The sequence below is a fragment of the Nothobranchius furzeri genome, chromosome 11, assembly GCF_043380555.1.
Source record: "Nothobranchius furzeri strain GRZ-AD chromosome 11, NfurGRZ-RIMD1, whole genome shotgun sequence".
NCBI classification, from domain to species: Eukaryota; Metazoa; Chordata; class Actinopteri; order Cyprinodontiformes; family Nothobranchiidae; genus Nothobranchius; species Nothobranchius furzeri.
Window position 1 is genome coordinate 67,010,308 of NC_091751.1, and position 22,107 is coordinate 67,032,414.

General features: G+C 44.1%; 1 protein-coding gene across 5 annotated transcripts in view; it reads left to right on the forward strand.

Moving 5' to 3' along the window:
• Window positions 1-414: 414 nt before the first annotated feature.
• fggy (FGGY carbohydrate kinase domain containing) overlaps window positions 415-22,107 on the forward strand; it is a 30,889-nt gene continuing 9,196 nt past the window's right edge. For 2 of the 5 annotated variants that reach the window (XM_015957617.3, XM_054743596.2), the window contains exons 1-11: window positions 417-522; window positions 768-975; window positions 3,237-3,348; window positions 7,966-8,117; window positions 8,252-8,340; window positions 8,567-8,682; window positions 10,392-10,520; window positions 13,256-13,359; window positions 14,228-14,410; window positions 14,507-14,568; window positions 14,657-14,807. In XM_015957617.3, the coding sequence (XP_015813103.1) occupies window positions 446-522; window positions 768-975; window positions 3,237-3,348; window positions 7,966-8,117; window positions 8,252-8,340; window positions 8,567-8,682; window positions 10,392-10,520; window positions 13,256-13,359; window positions 14,228-14,410; window positions 14,507-14,568; window positions 14,657-14,807 (1,383 nt within the window). In that variant the 5' untranslated portion in view covers window positions 417-445. Of the gene's footprint in view, window positions 523-767; window positions 976-3,236; window positions 3,349-7,965; window positions 8,118-8,251; window positions 8,341-8,566; window positions 8,683-10,391; window positions 10,521-13,255; window positions 13,360-14,227; window positions 14,411-14,506; window positions 14,569-14,656; window positions 14,808-22,107 lie in introns of all 5 variants that reach the window. The other 3 variants (XM_015957618.3, XM_015957620.2, XM_054743561.2) reach the window with 3 other exon arrangements.

Consider the following 22,107-nt stretch of genomic DNA (forward strand, 5'->3'; position numbering starts at 1 on the left):
TTTATTGGTCGGATGAAATATGCTAATTTTTGAGAAGGACCCATATATATATATAATGTTTCCTTATTTCGAGTATTTTCTTACAGTTCCACTTGGAAACCTATTTGACATTTCAGTGTTTTGTCGAGATGTGTTACCCTATTTAAAACGGGCACACACACACACAGAGAATAGTGTTATTTTGTGTTTATATCAAATACAAGCCATTTTACTTACAAGAACAAACAAAAACCGGACAGAAAATAAGAATCTTTCTATTCTAGTCCATTTAATTTAAAAAGGGTGCTTTATACAGCAGAGTTCAGGCAGGGAGAGCTAAACCCGATGGTTAAACCGCTGGGAAAGAGTTTTTTGCGGGGCACATTTTTCGGCGTAACACCGGTGTAAATAAACGCGACTGTATCCTTTTTGTCCGTTTCCACTTGCCGTCTTGAACTGCTCCTACATGTCAAAGTTCATTCAGTGGCGATCATTAGTAAAACGTGATGTTTTGTGGGCAGAAGTAAAGGTTTTAATCACACGGTGAGTCAGACATGTTTGTGTGGATTTAAAGACGTAAAAGTACTCAGCTACGTAACGTTTTAAGCGTATTTCACGCGTTAAATAGTCTTGTTTTGATTGGCTCTTTGGTCGCCTTGCTGCAGCGGTTATCTTCACAACAGAGAGTGGGATCATGAACGTTTATTCACAGAAACGCAACATAAGTTCATACTAGTGTTAACTTAAATGTTTAATATTCCAACGTGTCGTGGTTAATAATCGACCAGGTATGCCTTGTTCCCCCTCCTGATGGGAGAAGACTTCTACTATGTGGGGGTGGATGTAGGCACCGGAAGCGCGCGCGCCGCTCTGGTGACCCGAGAAGGTCAGATAAAGACCACCACAGAGGAGCCTCTCAGCATCTGGAGGCCCAAGCCCGAGCACTACGTCCAGTCCTCCACAGAGATCTGGCAGAGATGTTGCACAGCGGTAAAGGTAACGCAGCATCCCAGGTCTTAGACAGGTCCAGACCCTGTTATACACGCAGCCGAGACCATGATGACGTCATGTATCATGCAGAATGAGGGACAGAACGTGTGTTAATAAAGGGAACTAAATACAGATAAACACAAACAGATAACACAGAGTTAGTGATGCAAAACAGGTACGGTTACATCTTCTGCTGATGCAGACATGCCTGATTAATTAATCATTTATTACTGGTGATTTTATTAATCATTGTTCACTTAAACTTGAAGCATTTGCTTTGGGCATCATTAGTGTATCATTATTTACTGTACATTATTATTATCAATATTATTCATAAGAATGATTATTAATGAAATGTACTGAGAATGAGTCACAGGATCTATTTCTGTATATCTGTGCAGTGACAGAGAAAACATGGTGTATCTGTTTTTTTATGTTTTATCTCTTTCCTTCAAGAAGTTGAGCTTTAGGACCTGAGGCCTTCCAGATGAGCCCAGTGTTTTTACGTTTCTGTGGTATTAGTTAGCATCACAGCTAACTAGCTCATCAGTTTATTGAAGAACCTTTAAGCTCATATTTTTCATTCATTTCAATAACTTTGGATAAAGCACACACACACACACACACACACACACACACACACACACACACACACACACACACACACACACTTCATTAGGTTCATAAAGTTTCTAAAATTGTTACCGGTTAGGGTCCTAGGGTTAGGGATCTGAATCTAGTGGCTAAGTAGCTGGTCATGCATCACTCTCAGCTTGCAACTTAAAAAACTTTTTAGTGTTTTGCCATGCAGCCATGGTGGGAACATCATGCTAACACCACACATGCATGAGGAGAACATGCTAACACCACACACACATTGTGAGAACATGCTAACACCACACATGCACGAGGAGAACATGATAACACCACCCATACATTGTGAGAACATGCTAACACCACACATTCATTGTGAGAACATGCTAACACCACACATGCACGAGGAGAACATGATAACACCACCCATACATTGTGAGAACATGCTAACACCACACATGCACGAGGAGAACATGATAACACCACCCATACATTGTGAGAACATGCTAACACCACACATTCATTGTGAGAACATGCTAACACCACACATGCACGAGGAGAACATGCTAACACCACACATTCATTGTGAGAACATGCTAACACCACACATTCATTGTGATAACATGCTAACACCACACATACATATGGGAATATGCTAACCCCACACATGCACCAGGAGAACATGCTAACGCCTCACCGCACCACACATACATTGTGAGAACATGCTAACACCACACATGCACGAGGAGAACATGTTAACATCACACATACATTGTGAGAACATGCTAACACCACACATACACGAGGAGAACATGCTAACACCACACATACATTGTGTGAACAAGCTAACACCACACATTTTTGTGAGAACATGCTAACACCACACATGCACGAGGAGAACATGCTAACACCACACATGCACGAGGAGAACATGATAACACCACCCATACATTGTGAGAACATGCTAACACCACACATTCATTGTGAGAACATGCTAACACCACACATGCACGAGGAGAACATGCTAACACCACACATTCATTGTGAGAACATGCTAACACCACACATTCATTGTGAGAACATGCTAACACCACACATACATATGGGAATATGCTAACACCACACATGCACCAGGAGAACATGCTAACGCCTCACCGCACCACACATACATTGTGAGAACATGCTAACACCACACATGCACGAGGAGAACATGTTAACATCACACATACATTGTGAGAACATGCTAACACTACACATACACGAGGAGAACATGCTAACACCACACATACATTGTGTGAACAAGCTAACACCACACATTTTTGTGAGAACATGCTAACACCACACATGCACGAGGAGAACATGCTAACACCACACATGCACGAGGAGAACATGATAACACCACACATACATTGTGAGAACATGCTAACACCACACATGCACGAGGAGAACATGCTAACACCACACATACATTGTGAGAACATGCTAACACCACACATGCACGAGGAGAACATGCTAATTCCGAGCAAAAAGGCGGCAGCCTGGATTTGAGCCTGCAATTTTCTTGCTGCGAGGAACCAGCAGATGTTCTGGCTTCAGCATCATTTAAAGCTGCTAAATTCTAGTTGACTTGGACATGGTACAGATGGAACCAGTGGGATGTGTTCTTGCTGCAGAGAGTGACCCGTGGGGTGCAGAAGAACCAGGTTCTGGGGATCGGATTTGATGCCACCTGCTCCTTAGTGGTTTTGGACCAGAACTTCCAGCCTGTGTCTGTCACTGAGGAAGGTGAGTGTTCTGTGTATCGTGTCAGTGTGTTTGTAGTCTGATCTGAATCTGCTGTATTATTTATGCATTCCTCGGTGGTAGAATGGAGAAGTTTTGAGTTTCTCTTCTGAGTTGTAACATTTTTGTAGATAGTTTTATTATCTCTTGCTTTTTATCTTTGCCCTTCCCACCTTTGTTTAGTTCTGTAAAATTAATCACGTTGGAATTTAAGATATAATTTCTGCTCAGAATAATCAATGTAACATTGTAATCAACAAAAATTAACTATTAAAATTTTGTCTCATTCCGGGTAGCAAACATGCTCTTTTTTCTAGTCGTGCCTTCAAATGACTCTCCCAGTGCCTCTCCCAGTGCCTCTGCCAGCCTCAGCCCACCTGGCCTGGTGGTGTTTTAAATAGTCAGCCCAACATAAGACAGCAAAACCCAGTAAAAGATAATGTGCCTTAAAAAAATAAAACTTAAAGGGACTTCACAGTTTTGAATTTTTATGCTCGTGATCGCCCCCTCAGGCCAAAAGCATAACAGCAGCTTCAATAGTAGGCTCGTGCACGAGGTGCGCGTGCTGTACGTGCACACTCCTTAATGAAAAGACCCTTTTACTGTTTGTAAACAATATGACGTCAGCGAGAATGCGCGCGCAGCTTGGCAACAGAGAACGGCGTTGTGTCAGGCTTTATCAAGCTACGCTGCGGGGTTATCACCGGCAAATCTTGAATGTTATATTATTAAAGTCACTTTAACGAATGGCAACAGACTCCCGGATCCCTGTGGCATTACGGAATGGGTGGAAGATGTAGGTGCGTGGCCAGATATCCAGTGGCCCGATATGTATACGTTTTTAGTGGAGAGGCCCAGTAAGTACACACGTGAGAAGCTACGGGCATACACATCGTTAGATGCATACAACTATGTTGTCTGTGGCCACGTACAGAAAGTAAAATATCACGACATAGACTCTGAGTTTTGCGTCTTGAAGGCAGAAGTCCTTCCTAGCCAAAGACAAGGACACAAGACTGCTATGTACGAGGCTTGGGTCATAGTAAACAAACCAGAGAACTACGTCTTCACAGCCAACTGTACCTGCATGGCAGGGTGAGTATAGCATAGGTTTCTTTTTTTAGCGTGCTCAGAGTACAATCGTGTTCATTTTAGAGAAATACAGTTTATACTAATATGCAGTGGGAAAATACAGATGAATTAGAATGAAATGTTAATTTGAAGCATGAAATAAAGCGTATACATTTGTTTAATTATGTAATTTTGATGTTCCAGACTTGGGTCATGCAGCAGCAATTTTATTCAAAGTTGAGCTTTGTGTTAGGATGGGAAAACCAGAAAACCTCGTCTGTAAATAAATAGACTGCTTAAAAGCAAACCGGCAAACACAACTTACTTTATTTAATAGAACACGCGTTAACCAGCTTTCTGGTGTAATCTTAGTACATAATTACCTTACCTGATATAAAATGGGCGCTACAAACTCGAGCATTTCGGATCGTGTTTTCAGTCGTTTTCATCAACCCTTTTGATGGCCTGCAGCCACAGACACCTCCGATTTTGTTGAAATGGATGTGCTCCCTTCGGAATTCTGTAAAGTTTCAGTCCACTGCTTGAAGAGAAGCGATTCTGGCATCCATACACGCAACAACCCGACATTTTTATGTGCTCAGAACTTCAAAACAAAGGGTTTAAAACGCTGTTTTAGTATCGAGTGTGAATGAGGAAGCCTTCACTCTCGTTGCCAGGCTGCGCGCAAAACTTTTGATGATGTAGGTAGTAAAAGGGTCTTAACAGCTGAGACAGTCTCTTGTGTGTGTGTGTGTATGTGGCTCGGAGGACAGAGGACAGGAGAACGCGTAGCTAATTAATTAAATAATTTGGTTCTGTACCTTTCTCTTCAGCACAGCCGACAAAGGTTTAAGATGGGTCAGTCCTCCTGCATGCTCAGATCATTCCCTTCCCTTGCTTGAAAAATTGTTCCAAAATGAAAGTTGAACCCACATCTTTTTTATCTGTGAATTCAATGCCGTTCGGCGAGTCTCAAATAAAAATTTGGGCATCTTACTGTAAAAAATATACCATTAATGTAAAATAGAGACTCTAAATAAACTATGTTCACATCCAGAATCAAACCCAGGTCTTCTGCATGAGAGTCCGACGTCTTACTAGGTGAGCTAAATTGTCAGTGACGTCTTCAGCATCTGTAACATTTATATCCTTGATGACAGCTGAAACAACGTTCAAACCAAAGAACGGTTCGGAGCGAAAATGGCTATTTTGTTGCTAATTTGCAGGAAATATCTAGAAGAAAGTTCTACAGAAAGTAGCTAAGGGTCCTCAGAAATGTAGCTAGCTTTGTCACTAGGCGTTAGGAACAGCGACAAAGTGGCACTGCCTCTCTCTCTGCTGCTAAAGCTACGGATAGCAAATGCTACGGGCGATGCCTGAGCGTGAACGCGCATGAAGCAGCCTGCTCGACCCGAGCATCTCTCTTTTTCTGTGATTTTACAGAAAAACAGGCGATCACAGTAAAAATGCCAGGGCTCATTCTACAGGACCAGGGCATTGCAGGAGAACGTATGAAGAAGACATTTATTATTTCTATGCATGTTTTGGCTGTCAAACTTCCATAATGTCCCTTTAAATATCTTTATCACTATTGTCTCATGTCACGATCTCATGAAGTCCAGAAAGAATTAATTTTTTCTGATTCTTCAACAATAATTTTGGTTTTAAAAAAATAAAAATAAAAAAAGCTTGGCCCTCCAGGCTCCCCTAGCAGCTTTTCTCTGCTTTTCTAGCAGCCTGAGAAGATGGGATGGTGTCCACTTTATAAAAGAGAATTCCAGTTATATTGATCTCTTAAGTTTTGATAATGACCAAACAGCCCAGCGCCGCTCCTCCCTGGTGTCTGTGGTCTCTTTAAAATGTGAACTCTGGATATTTTATGACATATGGTTCAGGGAAACGTTTGCTGGAAATGTGTGTTCTTTACAGACAGCCTGTCAAAACGAATATTTCTGAAGTTATTCATCTAAAATATAAACTGTAACGACTTAAGTCTGATCATATCGTAGAGTCTGGAGCTCTGTGCCCCGGGTCCAGCAGCGTGTCTCAGCTCTCAGAGTAATTCAGATTTTTATCTCCATACTTGCACACCCTTAGGATGGATAGTGTTTGTGTAGTGTCATATGGGAACAATCCCTTAAGGACAGGAGTCCCTCCTCCATGGTGAGGTCAGGGGTTGTCGTCGTCTTCCTCCGCTAATCCGGGTCCGGGTCGTGGGGGCAGCATCCCAACTAGGGAGCTCCAGACCGTCCTCTCCCCGGCCACCTCCACCAGCTCCTCCGGCAGGACCCCAAGGCGTTCCCGGACCAGATTGGAGATGTAACCTCTCCAACGTGTCCTGGGTCGACCCGGGGGCCTCCTGCCGGCAGGACATGCCCGAAACACCTCCCCAGGGAGGCGTCCAGGGGGCATCCTGACCAGATGCCCAAACCACCTCAACTGACTCCTTTCGATCCGGAGGAGCAGCGGTTCTACTCCGAGTCCCTCCCGAATGTCCGAGCTCCTCACCCTATCTCTAAGGCTGAGCCCGGCCACCCTACGGAGGAAACTCATTTCGGCCACTTGTATCCGCGACCTCGTTCTTTCGGTCATTACCCAAAGCTCATGACCATAGGTGAGGATTGGGACGTAGATCGACCGGTAAATCGAGAGCCTGGCTTTCTGGCTCAGCTCCCTCTTCCCCACGACAGATCGGCTCAGCGTCCGCATCACTGCAGACGCCGAACCAATCCGCCTGTCGATCTCCCGATCCCTCCTACCCTCACTCGTGAACAAGACCCTGAGATACTTAAACTCCTCCCCTTGAGGTAGGACTTCTCCCCCGACCCGGAGTTGGCAAGCCACCCTTTTCCGGTTGAGAACCATGGTCTCAGATTTGGAGGTGCTGATCCTCATCCCAGCCGCTTCACACTCGGCTGCGAACCTACCCAGCAAGAGCTGAAGGTCAGAGCTGGATGAAGCTAGGAGGACCACATCATCCGCAAAAAGCAGAGACGAGATTCTCCTGCCACCAAACTCGACACACTCCACACCACGGCTGCGCCTAGAAATTCTGTCCATAAAGATTATGAACAGAACCGGTGACAAAGGGCAGCCCTGGCGGAGTCCAACCCTCACCGGGAACAGGTCCGACTTACTACCGGCTATGCGGACCAAACTCATGCTCCTCTGGTAAAGGGACTGAATGGCCCTTAACAGAAAGCCACCCACCCCATACTCCTGGAGCGTCCCCCACAGGGTGCCCCTGGGGACACGGTCATAAGCCTTCTCCAAATCCACAAAACACGTGGATTGGTTGGGCAAACTCCCATGCCACCTCCATCACCCTTGCAAGGGTATAGAGCTGGTCCACAGTTCCACGGCCAGGACGAAAACCACATTGCTCCTCCTCAATTTGAGATTAAGGGTCAGGGGTCATCCAGGCTAACAGCAGAACTCATCCAGCCTGGATGCTAGTCGTCTCCTAATCGAGTGTTTTTGCCATAAAAACTTCTCCTTGCAGTAGTTTGGTTCTGGCTCACGTTCTCTGGTTGTTTCTTGTTCTTCCAGGTGACTCACAGCAGAATGTGGTCATGTGGATGGACCATCGTGCTGCAGAGCAAGCTGCTCGTATAACAAACACCAACCACAGGGTCCTGAGCAGGGTCGGAGGGGTCATGTCACAGGAGATGCAACCCCCGAAGCTCCTGTGGCTCAAAGAGGTGAGCGAGGTCACCACCCAGCCTCGGCTCTCTTTTAACTAGCTGCTTGGTTCAGTCAGATTTACCAACCTGTGATTTTTAGCTGTTCAGTCATAAGATTTGTTTTTATTTCTGATGATTCGTTTTCCTGTCAGAACCTGAAAGACAGCTGTTGGGACAAAGCCGCCCACTTCTTTGACCTTCCTGACTTCCTGTCTTGGAAGGCAACAGGCTCGCTGACGAGGCGAGTGCTCTTAGGTGAAACCCTTCTGTTTTGGTTAGGGTTAGGGTAAATGACACTGACCCACGCTTCACTATCTCTTTGTCATGGTTGGTTTGTAGACAACAACACAATATCTCCATCAGCTTTGATTGGTGTGTTTTATCTCAGACAAAATGTTTCTGATGGTTCAAAGCGACACTCCGAACTCCTAACAGACATCACAGCTCACTACGGTTCTGTTCCTCAGATCTTTATGTACCCTGGTGTGTAAGTGGACCTACTGTCCTCCTGAAGGATGGGACGACAGCTTCTGGATCAGTGTTGGACTGGAAGACCTTCTGGAAAACAACTTCTCTAAAATAGGTGAGAAACCTATGACATAGGTCGAGACTTTAGCTTCAGCTGAAACCGGCGTACAGGCGTTCTCTGCTTCATATCTGTACTCCTCAAAGCAGGAGCTAATTCGTGATTGGTCATCGCAGAACGTGGCTCTGGATTTTGTCTAAATTCCACCTGAGCAGGTGCTCAGTTTGATCCCAATTTCCATTTTATATTGCACCCTAATGACTTCATGTTCCAGTTAGAATCAGCAGAATTCAACCACACCTGGTTTTCATAAACAGGCTTAGTGGATTTTGTGGGTTGGACTGTGTTCCAGACAAGCCCCCACAATGCGGGTGAAAAATTGAGGCCAACGCGGAAGTGACATAAATTGCAGTTCCACCCTCATCCACTAGGGGCTGGTGTCAGAAGCGAGCAAATCCTCATTGACTCCCATGTTAAAAATACCAATTTCACAGCAGAAATAAACATGTTTACAGCCTGGTACCAAAACATGTTTCTGGTTTAAATGATCTAGTTTACACTCATGACAACTCTGAGGGGGGTGAATTTTTTTCTCACTCTTCTGTTTAAGTGTATTAAAAGCCTAAAATTCTGTATAATTAATGAGCACCAGACCCACGTGACCACAGAGCTAGCTCCGTGGAAAGGCCTCAGTAGAGCCTCGGTCTGGCCTGGAAACTGTTCCGGGATTTTGAGTCTCTGTGTTTGTGTATTCTGTTTTGGATATTTTTTGTGCAATTGTTGGACAAAATGACTTGCTGTGGCATTAATTGCACTAATAGAGCGTCCAAGGAGTCTCCACTTCATTTTTATCGGTAAGTAAAATTATATTTATGTATTTTAGGTCACTGCCGAACTGAGCTTAGATTTTACCATGTACTGTTTAACCATGAAATTTAAATGTAATAGGGTAAAACCCAGTGCATTTAACATAATGGTGCACTTTAGAAAATGGGTTGAAATATAACATGTTGGTGGAGCTGGGTTCCCACTATCGGCTTGTGGAGCTCTCGGGAGACCAATGTTTTCCACCAGTCCTCCCCTCCCCGCAGCTCGGCGCATCTCTGTCTGATCGCGGCTTCTGACTGCTGCGCGGCTGCCGGCTTGTGGAGCTCTCGGAGACCTCTGTGTTCCACCCGGTTTTACCCAGCGGTCAGCCTGGCGTATCTCTGACTCAGAAGCTCTGGTGTTGTGCACAGTTAACTCTGGTTGTAGCTAGGTTGCTACCGCCGTTAGCTTAGCTCCCACCTCTGCGTTAGCTTTGGGTTAGCTTCAGGTTAGCTTGTAGTTAGTTCGACCGGGTGTCGTCAGTTGATCCCAGCCTTACAGCCCCACCCTCAGCCCTTTTGTGGAATTTTCTGGGCTTGACGGAACCTGTGACACGGTCAAAATGGCGGTGGTGGCCACCTCCCATTTATCTTCAAAAATATGTTATTGGAGCCTATGGAAACCCATTGTCCAATATTTATATTTCGATGGTTCGAGCGGACCGTTGTGTGTGGGAGACCCTGACTGTTTCTGAGCATCTAGGGGAAGAACGTGGCTCATTAGACTCCTGATCCAGGTGGAATCAGATTTACAGCCGCTTTTTGACTTTCAATCATAACTTTGATATAAATGTTCAGGAAACATTTAGAACATTTTCATAAAAGCATGTTGAAGGTGTTTTTTTATTAGTTTGTCTGCTTTTTAGGCATATTTTAGACCTTCTGTCCTTTTGTCACCAGGCAGCGTGGCAGCGCCTCCAGGAAGTCCTCTGGGAGGAGGTCTAACAGCCGAGGCTGCATCAGATCTGGGTTTGAACCCAGGAACAGCCGTTGGTGCTTCTCTCATCGACGCTCATGCTGGAGGCCTAGGTACTGGCCGTCACAGAATTCTGGATTCTGCTCATTTTCTCAGAGTTGTTTAGTGCAATAAGTACAGAAAGCTCCTCCTCCAAATCCAAACATTTCTGGTATTTTATTATTGACGGCTCTTTCTACAGCAGCCCTTGTTATTACGCACTGGGTCTGGGTTTGGCATTAATCGCCTTTATTCTTCTTCATCCGCGAACATTAATGCGGCTCGAACGACAGCGTGCACCCCCCACAAATTATACATCAGAACAAGCGGCTCGGCGGTGGGAGGTGTGCTATAGGGAGCCTAAGTCTACATCTACTTCTGGACCATGGGTCCCTGGAAGAACAACAAAACAAACGCAAGTCAACAGGGCTAAAAACGCTATTTTCCGATTCCGCTTGTTATGTTCCATGGATTTCACATATCAATCAATCAAACTTTATTAATAGAGCGCCTTGCACTGCCTCTGCGAAGGAAGCCAGTGTAACGCTGCCAGCACAGGAGTAATATGTGCTGATTTCCTTGTCCCTGTCAGAAGCCTGGCTGCCGAGTTCTGAACCAACTGGAGACGATTCATTACTGCCTGGCTCAACTCAACAATAGTCAAGCCTAGAAATATACGACGTCCATGAATTTTAAAGAAGCAATATGATACCAAGAACTTGCTTATTTTTAAACTGGAGAAACGTCATTTTAGGGTTTGTGTGAAAATATGTTCAGGACTACAAATGCGCTGTCATCAAACCAGACACGAAGAAAAACGGAAAATGGCTGCAAGTTCGGCAAACTTCAAATCCTTCCTGGCCATGTGATAATTAGCAGCCATGCTAGGGGGGAGGATAGTCTGTCGTGACGTCATATATGCGACGTGCCGATGTAGTCGTGCTAATTACGAACTTTTACAAGCTGATAAATCTCAAAGCACATGGCTGGCATGATTGAAATACCATCATTACTTTTCATTTAAATTGCAGTACAACATTTGCGTGATCCAGGGCGTAAGGCAAAGCCGATTTGAAAATAGCGTTTTTAGCTCAGTTGACTTGCATCCATTTTTTCTTTCTTCCGGGGACCCGCGAGCCGACTAGAAAGGGAGGAGACAGGGTCCATATTACTTTTCGAAGCAATCCGATTTACCATGGCGAGATAATTAGCAAAAAACATTAAAAAAAAATCCCATTTTTGGGCAGATTGAACTATCCTTTCAAATTTTGAGCGTGCAGCATTTTTCACATTTACATAAAAACTGTCTTGTGCCCGGTTTTAAAACATCTTCAGGAATTGTTGAGTTGTTGAATTTGCAACATTAATCACTTTTATTATGGTAACTGCTGCTGCTTCAGCAACAAGGGCCCTTATTGTTATGCACCTGGGAAGTTTTCAACATTAATATCCTTTATTATTATTCTTCCAGGGGCATTAATGCTTCTCTTTAAAGGGGCATTATGGAAGTTTGAGAGCCAAAACATGTACAGAAATAATAAATGTCTTCTTCATACATTCTCCTGCAATGCCCTGGTCCTGTAGAATGAGCCCTGGCATTTTTACTGTGATTGCCTGTTTTTCTGTAAAATCACAGAAAAAGAGAGATGCTCGGGTCGAGCAGGCTGCTTCATGCGCGTTCACGCTCAGGCATCGCCCGTAGCATTTGCTATCCGTAGCTTTAGCAGCAGAGAGAGAGGCAGTGCCACTTTGTCGCTGTTCCTAACGCCTAGTGACAAAGCTAGCTACATTTCTGAGGACCCTTAGCTACTTTCTGTAGAACTTTCTTCTAGAAATTTCCTGCAAATTAGCAACAAAATAGCCATTTTCACTCCGAACCGTTCTTTGAACGTTGTTTCAGCTGTAATCAAGGATATAAATGTTACAGATACAAAATATGTCACTGGTGCTTTAGCTCACCTGGTAAGATGTCTGACTCTCATGCAGAAGACCTGGGTTTGATTCTGGATGTCAACATAGTTGGTTTAGAGTCTCTATTTTACATTAATGGTATATTTTTTTACAGTAAGATGCCCTAATTTTTATTTGAGACTCGCTGAACGGCATTGAATTCACAGATAAAAAAGATGTGGGTTCAACTTTCATTTTGGAACAATTTTTCAAGCAAGGGAAGGGAATGATCTGAGCATGCAGGAGGACTGACCCATCATAAACCTTTGTCCGCTGTGCTGAAGAGAAAGGTACAGAACCAAATTATTTAATTAATTAGCTGCGTGTTCTCCTGTCCTCCGTCCTCCGGGCCACACACACACACACACACACACACACACACACACACACACACACACACACACACACACACACACACACACACACACAGGACGGTGTCAGCTGTTATTTTTGTTAAGGAGTGTGCACGTGCAGCATGCGCGCCTCGTGCACGAGTCTACTATTGAAGCTGTCGTTACCCTTTTGGCCTGAGGGGGCAATCGCGAGCATAAAAATTCAAAAGTCCGAAAAGTCCCTTTAATGTCTCCCAAATATCATTTTTTGGGTTGTTCACCTCAGCATGACCCAAATATCATGATTTTGGGGGTCACCCAAAATTGTTATTATTATTATTATTATTATTATTTGCTTTCCAGGCGTAAAATTCCACTGACTGAATTCTTTAGTCAGATCCAAAAACAGCTAAATTATGTCTCCCATCCTCTCTTCAGGATGGAAATCTTGGCTCACAAAATCTGGTGTGTGGTTTAGCTCTTGGTTAAAGTTATCTGATATAAAAACCAACTGTCCCCCCATCCAGGTGTGATCGGCGCCAATGTGAGCGGCTTCAACCTGCCCTGCGAGCATCAACCAATCACATCACGCATGGCGATGATCTGCGGGACCTCCACTTGTCACTTGGCGGTCAGTGTTAGGATTAGGGTGTATTTATGACTCGAGCTCAGTATTCACCATCAGTGCATTTATGTGTAACATGTTTTTGTATTTAGCTTCCTGAACAGCCTATGTTTGGAGAAATAGGTTGTACACCCTACACCTAACACGGTTATTAATCCAGAGACTTTAACACCCAACTCTGAGGATCACGCCCAGCAGGAGATTGTGATTCCGGCCGAGGTGACGGCCACATTAAAGCCTGATGAAATTATTTTTTTCCAAATGTAGTTTTAGGAATTCTGTGCTTCAGGATTTAATCGTTATTGTCACCTAAAAGGGTTGGATAAGTAAAACTTAAGCAATTAACACATAATTTCACTCACACTGATGAAAATCTGAACATGACCAAATAAAACATGTTCCAGTTTATTTTAATGATGTATAAAGTTTGTTTCTTATGAGAGGAAATAATCTGCTCTTCCTTCTGTAAAAGATTTCTCAGCTATAGACCTAAAATCCACATTAGACCCCTGCTGACAGGCTGTTCAGCTACAGTCAGGTGATAATAATAATAATAATAATAATAATAATAATAATAGAAACAAGGACGTAATTTTCACTTTAGAAGTGGGGGGGACACGGAGGGGGGGGGGTCTTGACAGTATGCTCTAATGGGAAACAGGCTTCAACACAAACGGTTGTTTTCCGCTTGGTCCTAGAGCTCAACCAGTGTCAATTTAATATAGCGTAATATTGTTTTTGGATGGTAAAAATTGCAGGGGTCAAAACTTGACTTTGGAAAAAGTGGGGGGGGCATGTCCCCCCTGTCCCCCCCCCAAAATTACGTCCATGAATAGAAATATTAACGAGTTGAGTTGCTGTGTGTCTGGAGCAGGTCAGTGGGCGGGCCCTGTTTGTGCCGGGGGTGTGGGGACCCTACCTGTCTGCTATGGTACCTGGTCTGTGGCTCAACGAGGGAGGCCAGAGCGCTACAGGAAGTCTGGTCAGAACCTGCCCTCTCCTTCAGGCTGCACACAAACCCAGAATCACCTCAGACTGTAACAGGAACATAATGGATGTGATGAAATAGACCAACCCACTTTTTTAATAACTTCTTCATTCTGTTACTCAGCTGACCTGCTGATCACCTGCGATGCTCTCTCTCCTCCCTCAGATCGACCACGTGGTGCAGGGCCACGCCGCCTACCCCCAGCTCCAGCAGCAGGCTCAGCTCAGGTCACATGATCCCTTCACTCCTTTTAACGCTTTGATTTGTGTAACACAGTCGGTGTTATTCAGCTCCTTGTGCACCGGTCTCTTCCAGAGGGGAGAACATCTACACACACCTGAACACACACCTGGACTCCATGGCTCGCTCGGGTTCTGCTGCTGACCTGCTGGGGTCCAGCCTTCACGTGTGGCCGGACTTCCATGGAAACCGCTCGCCGCTCGCCGACCCTTCTTTGAAAGGCATGGTGAGGGCTCAGCGAGTGTGTTTGGGACCCAAATATCCCAGAATGGGATCGTAGGATGGACGTCTAGAACACGTTCACTTCAGAGTCGCTCCAGTACATGATGGCCGCCACAGCGGACATTAACGACACGAATGTCTGTTGTTTATTTACAGCTGTGGTAGATAAGAGCTTGTTCAATTAAGGATGATTATGGATATCTTTTCAACATGTGACCAAAACAACAGTAACCATCATTATTCAAGAGGAGTCGGAGGCGACGTGAAATCTGACGCCGGGGACACACCGGCCGCGGAAGCGCCGCAAAGCGCCGAGAAGCAAATCGCTCACGAAATTCGGCCGCTGCTCGCCGCTCCTCAGTTCAGATCAGACGCGCCCCAGTCGAGGCGCGCCTCGGCTCAGCTGTAGTTTTTCTTTTAAACACTTGGTGTCCTCCATTTCCTCTCTGCCTTTTCTCAGCTCTTTTCCTCTACGTTTGAGTGTTTGTACGCGTGTGCGTGTGTGTGTGTGTGTGTGTGTGTGCGTGTGTGTGTGCGTGTGTGCGTGTGTGTGTGTGTGTGAGAACCTATGGTATGAGTTGTTTCTGCCAGTTGAATCTCTTGGAACCCGCTCCAATTCTGCAGCTGTATCCTAGCAGTTTCTTCCTAAACGGGTACGTATAAATAATCATGTTTTTCGGGGGTCGTACATCTCCTTGTGTTTCTCAACTTCCATAATTAATTTAAAGTCATCCATCCTAACTGCTTGCCTCAGACTTTCTGCCTCTCTGTCCTGTTTGCTCCGTGAAAAGACACCCAAAACCACACCCCCTTCACGTGGTCACACACGCACACAAGTTCGATGTGTGTGTGTGTTCGTGTGGTTTTTCTGCAGTGTCTGATTATGAACACATTTGACTATCGCGGAAATTTATTTTGAAATGCTTTATTTTGTTAACTTTACCGGCCTGCCTCTTATGTCTACGTTTGACTTCCTGCCAGAATTGACGCGATTCACCCGCGGCTCGCGAAAAAAATAGAGCCAACGCCGAAATGATCGCTGCACGGCGCGGGCTGGAGCGCCGGCGCGAGGTGATTCGCGGCGCTTCGGCGGCCCATGTGGTCTATAGAATAGCTTAACAAGGGCGCCTAATGAAGGCGGTCCTATTTTCGCGGCGCTTCCGCGGCCAGTGTGTCCACGGCGTGAGGTCTCCGAGTTTCTGTAGTAATCAGATTACTAGCTCCAGTGTTCCTGCTGACTTGAAACCGTTTCCTGGATGAATCTGAAAACTGTTGGTGTAGAAAAGAGAGGCGATGGTTGCATCTGAACTAGTTCTTTTGCTTTGAGTTCAAACAAGAGCCTCTGGACTTTAGAATCCGACCCAAACGTGTGATCCAGAACGACAAACGCCAGAACCGTTGGTGAGTTAGCGTGTAATAATGAAGCTCTCACTTTGGGACTTCCCTGTTTGGACTGAGAGGTTTCTGATCCCAGGTCCAGTTGTGTGTGTTTACTCAAATCACAGAGGCCCTCCGTCTGGTCACCTGGGTCTCCGCTGGTGTAACCGTAGCAACAAACTATCAGTGCTGCCGTGGCTTCATCTGACTGTAACCGGATTACAGGATACAATAAGATAATTAAAAGAAAAAATAAACAAATGGGCCAATAATTAGGTTCGGGGAGAATTGGAGGTTGTTTAAGAATGACTGGAGTCACGGGTATAGCATGAAACGGTTTATATACTAAATTTTAATAATAATGGGAAATATAACACATAAAGATAACACACAAAAACAGATGAAAACAATCGACAATAGTAAAATGGTCGGTATGAGATTTGATCATATGAGTCACAAGTCAGCCGGCGTCAAGTCAAATCCCCACGCTTGGGGTGAAAGTCAGAGTCCGGTGGTGCGATTTTTTCCTACCGCACCGTTGAGATTGTTCACAGAAGAGAGCAGTCTGCTCTTCAGTTACTTGAGATGTCCTGGTTCGTTCAGTGGTTAAGGCTCGCCATCTCCCTCGTCAGGAAGAAATCCAGTTCTCGTTCCAAGTGAGTGATCATAGGAGTCGGGATCAAACCCAAGGAAAAAAAAAAAAACCCAGCCTGTAAACAACAGGACTGTTAGCGAGTTGGCATCGACCCTTCTCGTCACATCACAGCATAAAGTCTTACAGACTTAAACAAATGCTTCACTCTATTGGCATAGCCAATCATGTTTGGGTTCACAGTTCAACTAACATAACATCAATTTGATTGTCTATTAAAATAATTCTCAGTAGCTCTGGAAATATAATTACATATGACAACAATTGTTCAGCTCAATAGGCTCAGTTAGATTCTATTACTCTACACTATTCGACAAGAAATACATTCATGACAACAAGGATACATTTAGTTGTGTTTCTATACAGCATTGTGACACCTTGTATATCTGTAACACAATAAATAAATAAATAAATAAATAAATAAAATGTTCTATAACAAAATTCAACAAAATATAAATTCTGGTCCTTTGGTCCACCTTTGTAAAATAATTCCTCCCTAATCAGTTAGCTTTTATTTATTTTTATTTATCTATTTTTTTTATTATTAAATGTTTGGTTAAGGGACGCATTGCTAATTCTATGGCGTTAGCTATAACGCCCCTGAGGACCTTGTACATCTAGGCCGTACCACCATTAACTGGCGGTTTGAGCCGTTAACTCCTGGGAATCCCATATGCCCTACCGCCGTTAACTGGCGGTTTGAGCCGTTAACTCCTATATGCCCTACCACCGTTAACTGGTAGTTTGAGATGTTAACTCCTGGGATCTAACGTCTAGCAGCCCACTGCTGTCACCTCGGTTGCTGTAATTAGCTTTTTGAATTTAATAATTTACTGAATTTAATCTCATTCACTCACCAACGCGCTCCAACGGTTCCCTCCTACAGAGGATTGGTTCACTCTGTCGTCTCCACACAAATCTATAAGAATGAAATTAATTTGATAAGCTATTTAAGTTTCCTTTTTTTTTAAGTTGCATCGTTAGCTTTTTCTCTTCTTTTTCCTTTACTCACCGCGTTGGTTCCAAGTTCCTAGCTCTTATTAGAAGGAGTCAAGTCCGCCTCTCCCTCTATCTATGCGGCACCCAAATCAGGGTTCTTCACGGCCTCGACCGTTGTTTTTTTTTCTCTCTCTCTCTCTCTCTAACCGCTCAGTCTTTGCTTTCTGTATCTGCGTGCTGCACAGCCGTTTGTCTCTCCTCTCGCTCAGCTGCGTCGCACGGTTTTATTTCGCGGAGGCGGGACTTATTTCTCTCAGCCAATGAAATTTCAGATTCCCACCTGGACCAATAGTATACAGCTTTCCTCTTCTGTTTCTGTTAGGGATGTTCAAGATTCTTGTTTTAACCGATGTTTAATATTAAACTCGTTATTTTAGTTATTCACCCTTCCAATAATTCATTATGAAATTATCTATTAGTTAATTAGATATCTATTAATTAGTATTGTTAATTTCCTTAATTTATATTTTATATTTTATCTAAATTGAGGATGGATCATATTAGTAAGCCAATTAGTTAATACCTCATTAAGGTTCTAGCTTCTGGGTTACATCCTCCCCCATTAAATATCATGCACGTCCCTGTGCATTGTTTCTACGGGGTACACAACTTCTTGAGTAAGAGAGTCAATAAAAGCTTTATTAAGTCCTTGGAAAAGGGACCTAACTACGGTCACTAGTGGATTGCCCAATTGAGAGTAAGTTAGTCTTTGAGGAGGCTGACTACTTCGTTCAGATCTCCTGACATACATCTCTGGTTGCACAGTATCATGCTCATCCGTTTCGGTTTGATTCTCAACTGAGACAGGACGAAGTGAGCTCTCTGTTTCCGACAGAGCTGATGAGCTATTCTCTAAGACTTTGGTCTTTTCAGATGTATGTGTCTGATCGTGTATGATGGGTTCAAAACTTACATCACGTTGCTGCGACTTTAGGACACCATCCAATTGAGGTAGGTTTGTGTTAGTTTCATCCCCCGTTTCTACGTCAGGTAAGTATACTTCGTTTTTTTTCGTTTTTTCAGGTAAGTATGTTGCTGCTTCTTTCACTCTTTCAGGTAAGAATGTCGCAGTTTCACTCATTCTGTCAGGTAAGAATGTTTCGGTGTTGATGCCTTTGTCAAGTAAGGACAATTCAGCATTTTCATTACCAGCTAAGGTTGGTTCCTTGCGATCCCCTGTGTGTAAGGATAGTGTGTTTTGTTGTTGAATATTATTTACCGGTCCTGAATCTGCTATGAGTTCCCTATTTGGCAAGGTGACCGCTATTTGATAGGATGGTCGGTTTAGCACTTGTGGAAGATCAGAGTAATAAAACTCATCTACCTCTTCGTCAAGTGGCTCATCTGGGTCAGGTTCTAAGGCTGAACTCTGTCTTGTATGAGGTCTGCTAGGTTTCGTAACGCGTTCTGTTTCATTTTCTAATGAAGAGAGAAAACCACAAGGCAGTAAAAGATCTCTGTGGAGTGTTCTGTTGGGTCCTTCTCCGTTCTCTGGTTTTACAGTGTATACTGGCAAGTTTTCCATCTGTTTGAGAACTATATATACTGTTTGCTCCCATTTGTCTGCTAATTTATGCTTTTCTCTTAAGCGAAGATTTCGGACTAAAACACGATCTCCCACACCTAGTGTGGACTCACGAATGTTTCTGTCGAACCGTTCTTTGTTCTTCCTCGCTGTTTTTTGAGAGTTTTTTATGACAATGTCATAACTCTGTTCCAGATGACTCTTCAGTTCTTTAACATACTGAGAATGAGTTATAGAGGGCTTGTTCAAATGCGGTAACCCAAAGGCAATATCTATAGGCAACCGAGGCTGCCTACCGAACATTAGCTCGTAGGGAGAGTATCCCGTCACGTCATTTTTTGTACAATTGTACGAGTGAGTAAGTGGTTTTACAAAATCGCGCCAGTGATGTTTCTCAGTGGCTTGTAAAGTTCCCAACATGCTGAGTAATGTACGATTGTACCGTTCAACGGGGTTGCCACGAGGGTGATAAGGGCTCGTTCTGACTTTACGGATACCAAGTAAAGAACAAAGTTCCTTGATTGTACGTGATTCGAAATCCCGTCCCTGATCACTATGAAGACGCTCAGGAAACCCGTAGTGGACTAAAAAATGTTCCCACAGGTTCTTCGCGACGGTGGTGGCTTTATGATCTTTGGTTGGGATGGACACTGCATACTTTGTAAAATGGTCTGTAATCACTAAGACATCTTTAGTGTTCTTACTGTCTGGTTCTATGGAGAGAAAATCCATGCAAACTAACTCCATAGGTCTGGTGGTGGTAATACTCACCATTGGAGCAGCTTTGTCAGGGAGGGCCTTCCGACGGATACATCTTTCGCAAGTTTTAACTTTGATTTCGATATCACTAGCCATTCTTGGCCAGTAAAAACGGGACCGAATGAGATCTGTCGTACGTTCAACCCCAAGATGCCCCATATCATCATGTAGGCTTTGCATGACTGTTGAACGTAATGAATCAGGCAAGACTAACTGCAATGATGTCTCTGGTCCTAATTGGCGTCTCCGGTACAGTAAATCATTTTGAAACTCAAACCGTTTCCACTCTCTCAAAAGGTTAAGAACCACCGGGGGTTCTGCAATAGTATCAGTTGGCGGTTTATTGTCAGTCATAAGCAGCTGAATGACTCGGCCAATGGTTGGATCTTTCCTCTGCAAGGAGACAAGGTCAGCATGGTTATACTTGGGCACAGCAAAGAAACTGTCACTATTGTCTTCCAACTGGAATAGGTCTGGAATGGCCGCTGCAGACATGGCAAGTGACTGAACTAAACCACAAGGAGAATCAGTCTCATCCAAGACCATGTGCTTTTGGCATGTTGCCTTCACTGCTTCGGCTTGAAGTTGAAGCTCGACTTCTTTGACAGAGGATAAAAGATGAGATCGGAACTCATCTAGTCGTTGGCATTCCTCAGTGAATTTTGAGTTGTCTTCAGGTTTATCATGCAGCCTCCTAGACAGGCCATCCGCGTCAACGTTCTGTGTACCTGCACGGTATCTGATGTCAAAATTATAGGTGGACAACGCAGCTAGCCAACGATAGCTCGTTGCATCGAGTTTTGCCGTTGTTAAGAGGTAAGTTAACGGATTATTATCAGTAATGACAGTGAATGTGTTCCCATACAAATAGTCATGAAACTTATCTGTTATGGCCCACTTTAAGGCTAGAAACTCCAACTTGTGCGCAGGGTACCTAGTTTCACTAGAGCTTAAACCGCGACTTGCATAAGCGATTACCTGTGTGACACCGTTTTGCACTTGGTATAGCGCTGCACCGAGTCCGGTCGTACTAGCATCTGTGTGTACTAGATATGGGAGTTTTGCGTCAGCGTAGCCAAGAACTGGCGAAGTGGTAAGTTTTTCAATAATAGTTTGAAAGGACTTCTCACAGTCTTGGCTCCAACGATTCCCAAAGGGTTCTTTGGGGTTCAAGTACTTTGATCTACATGGTGGTGTTTTAAAGTTTTTCCGTTTGGGTGGATAACCAGCCGTGAGAGATGTTAGTGGCTTGACAATATTTGAATAATCTTTAACGAAGCGTCGGTAATAACCGGTAAATCCTAAGAAAGATTGGAGTTCCTTCAAAGTCTGAGGCTTCGGCCATGTTTTGAGTGCTTCCACCTTATCTGGATCGGTTTTTATGCCATCTCGAGATACTATATGTCCAAGATAACGCACAGATGTCTGGAAAAAACGACACTTATCTGGTGATAGCTTGAGTCCGTATTCTCTAAGCCGTTCAAGAACGTGAGAAAGTCTGGTTTTGTGTTCTTCCAAGGAGTTGGAAAAGACGATCAAGTCGTCTAGGAAAACTAACACTTCCTTCAGATTAATGTCCTTCATACACTTTTCCATAACCCGTTGGAAAGTGCTTGGAGCATTTGTTATTCCTTGTGGCATACGGTTAAATTCATAAAACCCAAACGGGCAAACAAAAGCAGTTTTAGGTTTATCCTTTTCACACATCTCTATTTGATAGTAACCTGACTTGAGGTCCATCACAGAAAACCACTGTGATCCAGCGAGAGCAGAAAAGGACTCCTCCAAGTTAGGCAGGGCATATGCGTCGCGAATGGTTTGCAGATTAAGCTTTCTATAGTCTATACATAGACGTACCTCACCATTCTTTTTCCGAACTACCACTATTGGTGAGGCAAATGGAGACTCCGACTCTCTTATTATACCGGTTTCCAAGAGGGCTTCCAAATGTTTTCTCACGGCTTCATAATCATGTGGATGGATCGGCCGAGA